Genomic DNA, 14,051 nt, shown 5'->3' with positions numbered 1-14,051 from the left:
TTTTTTTTTTTCGTTGTCTCCAGGTTCTTTACACACTTGTGGGGAGCTTTGATTTAACACGGCATCAGAGAAAATTATGTTGTACACTGGGGGAGTATATTTTAAATGCCAAAATTAATATGTAATATTCATTCTGTATAGCATGGAGGCAGTATATTACAGACGTGTGTCTACCTCTTATATCGTCTAGTGATATAAAACTTATGACATCAGATATGTAACAAAAGGGACAAATGACGGTTCTCTGGGGTTGTAACATTGAGCCCATCGGAGAAAGATACCGGATCCGTCCCTGATTTTTTGACGGATCCTCAGGAACAGCTACATAAAAAGATTCATCCCAATAAATCAACAAATCTCGAGTTGTCTTTTCAGCAACTTTTATTACCAATGTTTTCCCATTTGAAAGCTGCCGCTAGTCAAACGCATTCTGAGCCATCACCATCCAATTCAATCTACTCTTGCTCACTCCAGATTCTTGACTGATCAAATTGTCTTTTCTAAACCTATACCTAATTTCACGTCACTTTAACATGACCTCTATGTCAGACTCTAGAGGTCAATCTATTTCTAAATTATGGTTTATATTCTACATTCTTATATATTAAATATCTTAAATTTTCTCTGTGAATATTTATTTTGCTACAACATTCTATTTTTACAAATATTATAACGATCATAACAATCGTCGACTAGCGATACTTCCAGCGTTGTCCTGCTAATATCTAACATATGTAGACAAATAATACAAATTAGTAATTCTTATCTCAAATTCAAAACAAATTTTGATTATACTTTTAATTCTCAACTTCTATTTGCCTTCCTCCAAAGGCAGAATTAGCTACAATTGATGAAGTGGAACCTCATTGTGGATGTACAGCATTTTGATGAATAAAACTCATTTAAAGCCACCCATCACAATTTTTAAGCGAGATCCGAATCTGGAATATGCAGGCTTCACAGTATCCTTCTAGGGATGCTTGAACACCCATTTTTATCCGGGTAATCAACTCATCCTTGGTGTTACAAGCAGTACAGTTGGTATTTTTCTCAATTATGTCCACCCAAAGCCTTAAGCCCTTGGAGGGGGTATAGGCCATTCACAACTTTGGTAGGGAGTTCTTTTTTCGGGGTGAGGGTGCTGGCCCCACACTCGACCTTCCCAGAAGGTACATACAGCACCTAGCTTTCACAAATGGTTACCTATCTGGTGCTGTCCAGGCTCAACGTTGCTTAACTTTGGTGATTTGGCAAGAACCGGTATGTCAACGTGATTGTGCCGCACATGTCCTAAACATAATTTATAGCGCTGTAATTAGGCAAGTTCAAACTCAGATGTTTAAGACTGTTAGTCTCACAAGTTCAAGACAGCGACATCTTCAGATTTTTTTTTTGTCTCTTTCATAGCTTAGGGAACTTACTTTTTGTTCTTTCAGGCATGTCAGTATTTGATCTTTATTTCAACCTCTTGTTTTTTCTGCACTCCATGACCTCATACATGCGACTGGGGACTGCTTGTGAATTTCATACTCCCATGAAACTTCCTTTGGAGGAAGCCGGTTAAACCCTAAATAGGGTTGGTGCTGACTGCACACACACTCCATGACCTCATCTACAAATCTTATAGAAAAAGGATTCACGTTTTTTCATTGTTCTAATTTACTTGCTTCCCCACAAGGGCAAAGTTAACGACAAGGTTAGTTTTTAATGTGGTGAAAATTCAACACACACACACGGCATCCTAGATCAAAACAAAAATACAAATTGCTTCAGTCTAGAAAGACTTCTTCACTGCTCAAGGACAAAACAGACTAAGTGTAGCATTTGACTCCACAGACAGGCCACAAACCCAAACGTGTTTACCTTGGATTTTTCGTTCATCTTCTTATGGCCGTATCATCATTTTCTCACTGGTGAGCATCAATACAAGTAGAAAAATAAAACAACCAAACACAGATATTAATCGAAATCTGGGTGCGTGTGAGACTTCTCTTTACACGTTGACGTTCACATTTATATCTACTGTCAAGGCTGCAAACCTCAACTAACAAAGCATCTGACTACAAACATCTCTTCTGAGAGAAAGAGGTTGGATTGAAGAGAAGACACTATCCACTAGATATCAAAGTCTGTTTTGTACTCTGAAAAGCACCCTGTCCTGTATTAACACTAATTTTTCTGCATCAAGCCATGAATTTTGATTAGTTCAACAAAATTTGTAGTGAATCTCCAGGGTTGTAGAGTTAAAGATTTGAATGGCTGTAGAAACAGGTTTTGAGAATTGTTATAAAACAAAATTGATTTTTTTTTTTTAGTTGACAGTTGGTTCAAAATAAATCTAAATATTACCAAACAGTAGCCATTAAAATAGATTTCCAAATGAAATTTAAAATGTCCATTCAGAAATATATATATATGAAAATAATTTTTATTTTGTAGAAGTCAAGATTTTACTATTTTTAAAGTTAAAAATATTAAGTTGCATCCCAGAGTTACTAGACAGAAAGCACATGAGATAGAATATGTCTGAGCATTGTATAAATATGGTCATAAATTAAAATAAGACATATTTTCCTCAATTTACAGACAGAAACAATGTACATAAAAGAAATAAAACCAGATATTGATAGGACAAATGCCGACTCCCAAATGATTAGAAATATCTTAGCATGAGCTCCACATACATGTTCCAGTAAAAAAAAAAAAAAAAAAAAAAAAAAAAAAGTAAAAAATTATTGAAGCTTGTCTACGTTTTTTTTTGTTTTTTTTTTTTAAATTTGTTTTTTTTTTTTTTTGAAAAACAAAGGAGTCACCTTCTATCAAAGTCCAGAGGCCACTTTAGAGTAAAGGGTTAATGAGTGTATGGTGGTCATTGGGACAATAGTGTAGCAATCGTTAGTAGCGGAAATTTGATATAACGATTATTTTAAGGGGATGGCTCATCAGGAACGTAGAAGCACCATTAACTAACATGCTAACCAACCATCACAACAGATGTTCCCACAGTTCAGCAGCGCTGCCAATATAAAAGGATTACTAACCTCTCAATACCAAACCAAGAATAAAAATATATAAATTCAATCTTATTTGTATTTTTCTTGTGACCATACATTTATACATAACCAATATTGTTAAGACTCATTTGAAACTAGTTAAATGAACTGATGGTCTAAATGTCTCATTGCAGTAAATAAGCCGACCAAAACTGTTGATGTTTGAAATGCAACTTCTTGCATTTATGTTCCAGTTTTTGTTTTTTTTCAAATTCATGCAACAAAATAACTCGACCAGTGAATGATTTATAATTATTTAATAAATCTTTCAACATAGTTGAAATGGTTTTGATAAGCATCAAATGTCTTTAGATTTCAATTTTTGTAAAAATTCTGTTTTTAATCCTTTGCCCCCATTGCTATAAACATGGTGAGCTTTTCATTTAACGCCAACTGTGTACGTGTCAGATGAGATAAGTAAGTTACCATAAGGAGATCCTGAAAAAGAGAAAAAAAAAAAGTATGTGTTAAATTAATAAAACAACAATGAAAGTGAAAATAAAATAAGTTATCTTAGCCATCAAAGATATTTCTAAATTTGAAATTTCATATTAATATATTCTAAGCATAATTGGTTGGTGGTTTTATAACATCACTTAGATTATTTAACAGCAAATCCAATAATTTTGGAAAAAGATTTTATGCTTCAAGTTATTTATATCTTCAAATATTTATTAATAGTATCTGGTTTGATTGTTTTATAGGAAAAAATTGTTTTTGATTTTTGCAAAGAGAAAGGAAAAAAAAAAAAAAAAAAAAAAAAAAAAAACATCAATATTTGGTGCATTTTTATTAAGGAAGCCAGTATCTTCAGACAGCCTGATCTGGTAGTACTAGATGTTTTAACAGTTATTACCATGCCAGGCCAAAGTAGACCTGAGAGCAATGGTAACTAAGGAGCAACTCCACATTCTCGATAGACCCCAAATGAAATCTCACCACTAGATGTGTTTTAGAGTTGTTTGAATCAATACATAAAATTATAATCATTTAAAATTTTAAAAATTTAATAAGTTTGTATTATTTGGAATCTTCAGACAACTGGTCTTATCTTGAGTGTTATTTTCATAACGTTTCGGTTGATGTAACCTTCAACCTTCTTTAGGTGTATCTTGTTGAACTCGGGAATGTTTCTATTGTACAAGGATCCATGGTGCAGTAGCTAGAGTATTTGGAAAAATCAGTTGTAAAAGTGATATTCTCCTGAAGGTTGAAGGTTCAATTCTCAGTGTAGGCGACTGAAAAATACAATTGCAAATTACTTAGGACCTCTACCCAGTCATGGCTGACTGAATGAGAGCATGCTACCCTCCGTGAAGTAAATAAAGGGTTCCATTCAAATTTCCGAGTTCGACAAGATACACCTGAAGAAAGTCTAATCACATGAATTGAATGGTTGTGAAAATAACACTCAAGATGAGAACAGTAGTCCGAAGATTCAAAATAATACGAATAACCAATCTCCATCTCAAAAATTCAAAAACGTAAAAAAAACAAAATGGTATTTTTTTTTTTTTAAAATAGGATTATAACATTTTTGGTCCTTTTTCCAAGAAACAACTAGGATAAGAATTTCCTATTTTGTGAATCCGCAGCCTCAAGATACTTCTATTGAGAAGAGTATGAGAAGTATTATAGTTGCATGCAGCTTTGAATGGCCTTCAAGCAAAAGTAACAATTATTTTTTTGAACCCCTTTCTTTACATTTTATTTCTCTCTCTTTCATGCACACGAACCAAAAAACAAAATTGTTAAGAATTTAGCAATGGCAGTGGACGGTCAAGCATTAATTTTTTTTTAAATTGGACATTTTTATACATTTGTTTTTTTTTTTTTTTTTATCAAAATGATAATATATGGGGAAATGGATGAGAGTGAGGAAGCTGTCATAGACAAAAAGCAAAAATCCTTATCCATACATACAAAATCCCAGCTTTTGAGTAATAGTTTTATCCAAGTGCTTTCTTACAGATCACTAGAGATGTGACAACAGCATATTCCTTTCATTGTTTTGACTTGAGTATATATCTGTTAATATCTTATATGTTTTTACATAGACTGATGTGGTTCTCGGTTGATTGACGGTGTTGGATATATACTAGAGTGAAAAGAATATTCTGTTGTTACAGCCCAACTAATCACATTATTTATTTCAATAGATTATTAATTAAAATAAATATAACAAAACACTTTAAATTAGACACAAGAAAAGGAAAAATAATTTTAAAATAAAAAATAAAAAGAGGGAATGTCTACGAACCTTCATGTTAGCATTAAGCATGGATGAGAACTCATCTGGGTCAATCATTGGGACACTGTGAATTAGCTCCATGAGGAATCGGCCAACAGTGTTGTCAGCAGGAATTTTACCAGACTAGAATACAATATAAATTTTTTTTCATATTAATATTCAGTTTTCAACATTTTCTGGAATATTAAGTCTTGTAAGCAAACTAGAAAAAAAAAAAGTCACTCATTAAGTTTGAGTTAGCTTTGTTTGAATGAAGAAAGAGTTCAGAGCCTCCTTTTATTTTGATTTAATAAAAAAGACAAAATCCAAAAAAATAGTTTCTTTCTGATTTCTGCCGGTCCCTTTTTTTTTTTTTTTCTCTTCTCTATCCAGTTAAGGTATGTTAACTGTACATATTTTTTGGTATACAATTTGTTTGTAAATTAATTTTATTGTAGGCATATATTTTCTAACGAAATAGTTGTTAGGCAGTATTTTCTATTTATCTTATAGATGGAGCCTCCTAAGAGATACTATTACCACTCCAGAGATAGTGCTAACTATATAGATAATCTCTCCAAAATACTGGATATATAGTCATAATAAATAAATAAAAGCTAGCCCTGCCGATTTGTGTGCATTGAAAATTATTCTGAGATCCTTCCCACAAGGGTTGGATAATAGGATAACCAATTTTTTTTTTTTTTTTTTTTTTTACATGGAGGTCACCACTTATCAAGGCCCAGAAGCCACTCAGGGATAAGCGTTATTGTGTGAGATTTGATAAAGTATCATTACTTAAGGGGGCGGTTCATCAGGAATTTGTTTTTGTTGGACTTGAAAACATCCAAGTTGAAGTCAGGAGGAAAACAGGCAAGCGACAGAGTTCCACAGGCGTGCAGTTCTAAGAAAGAGGCTTTGTTCATGGAACCTACGTTTTGATTTAGGCACAGATAAAGAGTGGGGAAAATTATTGACAGTGGTTTCAGCTAGACGGGTGTTTTTCGTGAATGATTGGCGAGGGGGGACCAGAGAATGGAACTTAGACGAGCACTTGCCATGGAAATAACGATAAAACAGAGACAGGCTCGCAACATCTCTTCTGTGGGAGAGAGGTTGCAGGGAAGAGAAAATGGCATCCCCTACTAAGCCACAAAGTCTATTTTGTACTCTGTCAAGGCAGGATAGGCTGTTTTTAGCAGCTCCTGCCCAGATGTGGCAGCAGTATTCCATCCTTGAATATACTTGGCTTTTATATAGATAGAGAATTGCATCATTAGTAAGATATCTTCTGGAGCGGTAGACGGATCCTACCATTTTCCCAGTGACCTTGGCCACAGACTTTATGTATGTGTTCCATTTCAGATCAGGAGTAAAGGTCAAACCCAGAAGCTTATCAAAACATGAGGCCTCCCCTAGATGAGAGCCATTCATTTCAATTGATGCCAGATGGGGAGCAGAGCGTTTATGATGTAATGATAGGAGCTTGGTCTTAGATGCATTAAAAGGTAACCAGCCACCTTTTCCCCCACTGTACCACAAGCTCAAGATCTGAGGAGAGAGAATCAGAGAGAACATTGTCATTTACGGCCTTTGATGTGTTGCCATAGATAGTCGTGACATCAGCATAGATGTCAACGAATGATTTTAGTATGTGTTTTGGGAGATCATTGATGTAGATCAAGAAGAGAGTTGGGCCCAGGATGGACTCCAGCATTAATACTGTGGGCCTCTGATTTCTGCCCATCAACCACTACTCTTATGAGCCTATCAGAGAGAAATGATTTAATGATTAAGAAAGCATTTCCAGTTATACCGTAGCTGGAAATCTTGTGAAGTAGGCCTTTATGCCATATCTTATCGAAGGCCTTTGATATGTCGAGAGCAATTGCCCTAGAAATGAAGCCTTTGTCGAGAGATTCGCTAATCCTATAAGATATAACAGTTAGCACGTCTGCTGTAGATCTAGAAGAACGGAAACCATATTGCGTGTCACTAAGAAGGTTATTTCTGCTGAGGTGGTTGACTACTTCTCTATTTAATATGGATTCCAGCAACTTACTCATGACACACAGGAGATTTATTGGTCTGTATTGAGAGGGAGATGACTTATCATCTGAATTCTTAAATACAGGGCATACTGATGAGGTTTTCCAGAGTGTTGAAAAGCACTTCTTAAGGCAATGCTTAAACAGTTTGGTAAGTATGGGGGCAAGTTCTGGTCAAAGCTTTTTCAACACTATAATTGGAATGCCGTCAGGGCCAGTTGCTTTACTGGAATCAAGGCGACCTCACGCACAGATATTTGTATGCTACCTAGCATGTTGTGTTATAGGAGGAAATACGGGGAGTTGATGGCCTTCATCGCATACTGTAGAATTTGTTGCAAAGTTCTTGGCAAATAGTTTGGCCTTGTTGGATGCTGATGAGATGACCTCTGGTCTATTGATAATGATTGGGATAGAACGCACGCTTCTGTTCAGGATCCTATTTGCCAAAACTGGTGAGAACCAAGCCGCTGCTCAGCTACTTTGGATTTAACGGATGGAGCATATAGCTCTTGCATTTTTTATTACTCTTTTACAGTGGTTGCATCTATTACGTTGGTAGCTATGGAAAAAGTGATTTCTGTGCGCGATGGCAGCAGCACATTCAGGGGAGAACCATGGCTGGCTGGTAGGTTTTTGTTGGAATTTTTTGGATGGTATGAATTGGTCTATACCTACAAGTAACCATTCGGTCAGGTCTGATACTATAGAGGACACATCCCTTTTAAACATGGAATGGAGAGGTAGATCAGATATGAATGTATGGAAGCTATCCCAGTCAGCCATAGAGTATCGGTATACAGTACGGTGGAGAGGTACGTCTGTAGACTTATTATATTTCATTTTTATCAACTGATACAACGGAGTGGTCGGAGCATCCCAGAGGAGATAGAATGGCACATGAGCATAGCTCAGGAGAAGTTGAGAGAAAAGGGTCTAGAAGGCTTGCGTACTGACCGGTAGTATCGGGCACACGGGTGGTCTCGCGAACAATCTGAGTGAGGTCATAAGCAATGGCAAAATCATGACAGAACCTCCCCTCATCAGTCTTATTTGAGTCAGCCATTCCACATTATGGACATTGAAGTCACCGCAAATGTGAATGTTAGCTGTGGAATGAGCAGACTGGATGTGGTCAATTTTCTCCGATATACTCTTAAAGATAGTAACTCCGCTGTTGTGGGGGCGATAGAGGGCAAATAGAAATGTGGTGGTGTAAGCAAGTGCAACCTAGAAGCATATATAAAGTAAATTAGGGTCTTCTCTGGAGATATCCCTGCCACACGGGAAGCCATCTTTAATGTAGGCACATATTCAATGCCCATGGCGATCTTGGGGGTCAGATTTAGATGTTAAATTAGAGTTTGGTGTATTATGATGCCTAGAGAAACTTATTTTGATGATAATGAAAAATAATTTATAAATATTTTAAGTTTCTAAACACTACCCACAGTTTGGTTGATGAAAATCAGTGAACAGTTTCTAAAACAAGAAAATCCAATATTTTTCACTCAGGTCAGCCTCTCTAATTTGAAACCCAAGGGTACCATGTTGATCTGAATTTCTAATTCAACGACTAGTTTTTAGGTTGAATAATAGAGAGAAAAAAAAAACAAAAAAACTTACCAGAACATCTTCCACATATTGCATGACAATGGTAAGCATTCCTTGAATTCTGCTACAAAGAATATCCACTTGTTGCAGATCTGTAACCATGGATACAGACCTTTTTGGAGACAACTTACTCTCACGGATTAAATTCACTGAAATTTAGTATAAGAAAAAAATAAAAATAAATAAAAATGAACTCCATTCAAATCATTTTTATTAAACAAAAACAATGCTCTTATGTCAAGCATACAAAATAACTGCAAGCAAAAATACAAAATATTTTTCAGAATTTTTTTTTTTCTTCAGATGAGGATTGATAATTTGCATTATTTAGATTACTATTCTCATCTTGGTTATTTTTATTTATTTTTTTTTTTTTTACAATGTTTTGGATGATCTAACTCCTTACCTTCAGGTAAATCTTTTTAAACTCAAAAATCTATACTTTTTTTTTTTTATAACACTCAAACTGCCTACTGTTGTTGTGCCCCCCCTCACACACACACACTACCACTTTTTTTTTCTTTTGAGGTTTCTTACTACACCACCTACACACACCCAGGCAATACCGAGTACCCCCCCACCCCACCCGCTAGTCATTTATAAAGAGGATTGAACCATAAAACTCTAGAAGACTGCCACTTAGAAGTAACAAATACTCAATGCTTACATCACCTATAATGAGGATGGACATGTGGCACAACGGATAAAGGCATTGAGTACTAATCAGTTCTGAGTTTTCTAAAGATGATAAGAATAAACTGAAAAATTACTTAAAACTTATCTGATCATTGTTGATTGGATTAAATAAGGCATTCTGTTGTAAAGTATGTATAGGTCCAAGAATTTGAAAAGAGTCACCTCAGAAAATCAGAACTAAGAACAAGAATAAGAATAGTCGTGGTACAAAATATTTTTCATTTCATAAAAGAAAATTTTAGGAGACATTTTGCATCAATGATATCAAATGTTAATGTCATTTGACAAGATTGTTTTGGGCAATTTGACATTTGAAGCTTAAAGTTAATAGAATATAATTTTTTTGAACTGGAACAAAAAGAAAACTTACCAGCCACTTGTTCAGCGTCATACTGTATAATCTCTACATTGACTGGTGTGAACATTGTACCAGTCGTCTTGTTGGCAACACCCATTTGTGTGCTGAAAACAAACACGAAATAATTTAGTAATTTTAAACAGATTAGAGAAATTTTAAAACAAATTTAGGTTGAATTGTCATTAATAACCCTTGACATTAAATCATTGCTAGTAAATTTTTAGTCCATATTTGCTATGTAGTCAATTATTATAGTAGTTTTTGGTACTTGTGCAGAATTTGAACCAGACGTAACTAACTGGCTAATTGGAACATGCAGTCATCCATTGATTATCAAAGCGTAACAATGCTACTAAAAAAAAAAAAAAAAAAAAAAATTTAAATACAATAAAATCACCAGAAAAAAATATATATAATGAAAATAAAGAAACAGTGAGTTACCATAACAATTTTTTAAGTGAAAAAAAAAAAAAAAAAAAAAACAAATTGTATTTTTTTTTGTCAAACAAAATTGAACAAAACTAATAAGAAAACTTTTTAAAACTTTGTTAAAAAAACAAAAACAAACAAAAAAATACCTGAAAAACACATTAAAAAAGTGTTTTTTTTTTGTTTTTTACTAATGCATAGTCAACTTATTTTTTCTTTCTATGAAGTTTTTTTTTTTCCTGTAAGGTGGAACTGAGCAACCAATGTTTTTAAAAATTAAAATATTAAAGACAGCCAAGATATTCTCCTAGGATTAGGTAGACTTTTCAGACGATGTTAAAGGAGGGCGAGAAGAGAGTGGATGAGGAAGAAACTTCACCAACGGGTAGCTTTCTAATATATGGTTTAAGATGGAGACAAAAGGATCATTACCAAATTTCTGTCTCCACATAAACTTGAAAAGATAACTGTCAAGAAGCTCCCAGCTGGTCCTGTTGACCCCTCCCTCCCCTCCCGCAAGACCGTCTGTTCCTTTGCCACATATTGATTGGAGTCTTACGCCAAACCTGAATGCATGAAGTCATGTTCTGAGCAAAGCTGAACAGACGGTTAGTTATGCCTGTTCAAATTCTGCACAAGTATCTAGTTTTCTTTCAACTTTTATTTTAAGCATTTTGAACAAGTTTGCAAAATCTGCACAATAATAATAATTAAAAAAAAGGTCAAATCTTGAATCCCGATCTTATAGTTAATTAGTTAATGTTGGAGTTAATAAAGGGATAGTTTTCATCTTACTCATTGTCATCTTAAGATGACTTGTGACACAACAAAAACAGAGTCAAGTGTTGGTATTTTAATTTTTGGTAGAATTTTGCCATGGATACTGTCTTGGCTGTTGACACCAAGGCATAAAGGTATATAAATTATAAAAGGTTTTCTCCAGACTAGAAATAACTGATAAAAATTGGCTTAAATAAACTACCATTTTAAATTTAAAAAATGTATTGCAAAATAAATTCCTATTAAATGTCTGTTACCTGATGTAAGCTTTGACGCCCATTTTTCCGGGTCCAGTCTGAATGGAAGTGTCGACTGTGATGTGAATTGGATTTTTTGCCTCGCGGGCATAATATTCATGAATGAGTACAGAGTACTCAGAAATCTCCCCTCCACTGGAAAACCTGCAAGAGTTAAAAAAAAAATAAATAAAAATACTATATTTATTTTTATTAAATTGTTACTAATTAGTCCAGCAAGTAACTGCTCGGCTAAATAAAATGTTACTTACAGACTACTATCGAGTACTGAAGCCGTGGGTATTGCAAGAAAAACAAATTTTTAATTTCGTCACCAAATATTTAATGAATTCCTTTGGAATAGTGATAATAATAATCTCCATGTTCTTCTGTTTCATTTCAGATATTATTTTATATAATTTGATATAATATCGATTAAAAAAAAAAAAAATAAAAAAAAAAAAAATAAAAAATTTTTTTTTACAAAATCGTTTAAGAGTTTTACAACCGGATGACTATTCATACTACCATAACATTTAATAACTCTCCACTACTAATATTACTGTTACTACTACTCTATTTCTAACAGCATCAAACTAACTGCTTGCTAGAATTATCGCTTGCACATTGATTTTTACAGAGAGAGAGAGCTGTAGGTCCAACAAAAAAAAAAAAATAAATAAAATAATTTCTTCAAATATTTAATGAATTCCTTTGGAATAGTGATAATAATGCTTATGTTATTCTAATTCATTTGAGATATTTTATATATTTTGAGATAATATCGATAAAAAAAAAAAAAAAAAAAAAAAAAATACTTTACAGATTTGGTTGTTATGGGTTTTCCACTGTAACTATTTATACTAACCTTTCTGTCAAAACATGCTATGCGACTATGCTATATTTTCATTTTAATCAAAGCTGCTTGTGTGCCCGGCTGTTTGTAAATAACTACTAGACTACCCGTGACCCGTTGGGTCAGTATGTTATATTAGCTATGGAATTCATGTATGAGCGTAACACTTGTGACAAAGAAAAGTTTTTTTGGCATAACAGAAACATTTCTATGAAAGTATATTAAAATGAAAAAAGAATATAGATAAATTTCTATGAGTCGTTCTGTTTATAATTGTTTAATCTTGAAAAAAAAAAAAAAAAAAAAAAAAAAAAAAACTTACAGCCATTGAATTATAAGTGGTTTGCCATACTTATAGGTAAATGTGCACTGAACAGATACCATAATACTTAAAGTTAAAAAATTTTGAAATATCTATTAATTTAAATGTGAAAAAAAAAAAAAAAAAAAAAATTGGGTCGCTGAATTATTTGTAAGAAAATTGCGTTAAAATAACTTAAACGTAATACGGAAATGAATGATGTAAAAAAAAAAAAAAAAAAAAAAAAAAAAAAAAATGCAGAAAGTATTAACAATTGTTTATTTGGATAATTTTAAACGCAAAAAAAAAAAAAAAAAAAAAAAAAAAAAAAAAAAAAAAAAAAAAAAAAAAAAATAGAAAAAAAGAAAAATTAGGCCGCTGAAAACGTACACAGTAAAAAAAAAAAAAAAAAAATGTTGTCCACAGGTCAAATTTGATTTATTTGTGAGAAAATTGCGACAGTATAGTTGTAATACAGAATAGTTGCAAAAACATCCCCTAAGGGGTCAGTATGTTATATTAGCTATGGAATTAATGTATGAGCATGACACTTGTGACGTAAAGAAAATAGTTTTTGTGACATAACAGAAACATTTCTATGAAAGTATATTAAAAATGAAAAAAAAAAAAAAAAAATATAGATAGATTTCTATGAGTCATTCTGTTTAGAGTAGTAGTAGGGAAAATACATGTCAACCAGTAGTAGTAATAGTAGGATAAGGAAGAGGAGGAATAGTAATAGGAGGAAGAGGAGGCGTAACAGTAGTTGTAAAAAGGAGAAGTAATAGTAGTAGCAAGAAGAGGAGGCATAGTAGTAGTAGGAGGAGGATATTGCGCAAGCAAACAACCAAGAACGACAGAGTTCTAGTATTATATAGATTCTGTACTTCCACCTAACAATTTAATGAACAAAAAGGTATCGTAAAACTTGAAAATACTAGTCGAACAATGTAATCCTTAAAAAGGGACTATTTACGTTCAACACCGGTATCGATTAATTTAACCAGAAGTTTGTTTACCTTTTGAAATGAACAATAGGTAGAATTTAATCTCACTATGATTTCAAATGTAAGGATGTGATTATAATTTAATTTTAATTAACCACGTGTTTAACAAATAAAAAATAAAACAGGATGAAGTTATAAAATGTGATTGGCTGACGTACATGAGTGCTACCCCACTAGCAAATTATGCATCGGCTCCTATGTTGCACATTGTTCAAGTGAGGGAGCCGTTATCATTTTTACAAGGAAAGAAATTTTGCGTGTATGACATAGTTATTTATTTATTTATTTTGGCTTGAATTTTGCACATTATTTTGTTATGATTTTATCTTTTTTTTTTTGGATGGATTTTTTTTTTTTGCCAGATGTTTTTGTTATAGGTAATTATTAACAGGAAAATTGGCGAAAGTCAAATTAACAATTATGGCGATAAACAAAAAGCTTTA

General features: G+C 33.2%; 1 protein-coding gene across 1 annotated transcript in view; it reads right to left on the bottom strand.

Moving 5' to 3' along the window:
• Positions 1–3,295: 3,295 nt before the first annotated feature.
• LOC145254813 (eukaryotic translation initiation factor 3 subunit F-like) overlaps positions 3,296–14,051 on the bottom strand; it is a 29,798-nt gene continuing 19,042 nt past the window's right edge. The window contains exons 4-8 of the mRNA XM_080113637.1: positions 11,466–11,609; positions 10,012–10,103; positions 8,958–9,094; positions 5,314–5,427; positions 3,296–3,491 (exon numbers count right to left, since the gene is read on the bottom strand). Of these exons, the coding sequence (XP_079969763.1) occupies positions 3,393–3,491; positions 5,314–5,427; positions 8,958–9,094; positions 10,012–10,103; positions 11,466–11,609 (586 nt within the window). The 3' untranslated portion in view covers positions 3,296–3,392. The remainder of the gene's footprint in view (positions 3,492–5,313; positions 5,428–8,957; positions 9,095–10,011; positions 10,104–11,465; positions 11,610–14,051) is intronic.

Source organism: Euprymna scolopes, chromosome 3 (assembly GCF_053919585.1).
Source record: "Euprymna scolopes isolate OS-2025 chromosome 3, ASM5391958v1, whole genome shotgun sequence".
Taxonomy (NCBI): Eukaryota; Metazoa; Mollusca; class Cephalopoda; order Sepiida; family Sepiolidae; genus Euprymna; species Euprymna scolopes.
Note: the sequence above shows the minus strand (reverse complement) of the source record. Positions and strands in the feature narration are given on the sequence as shown.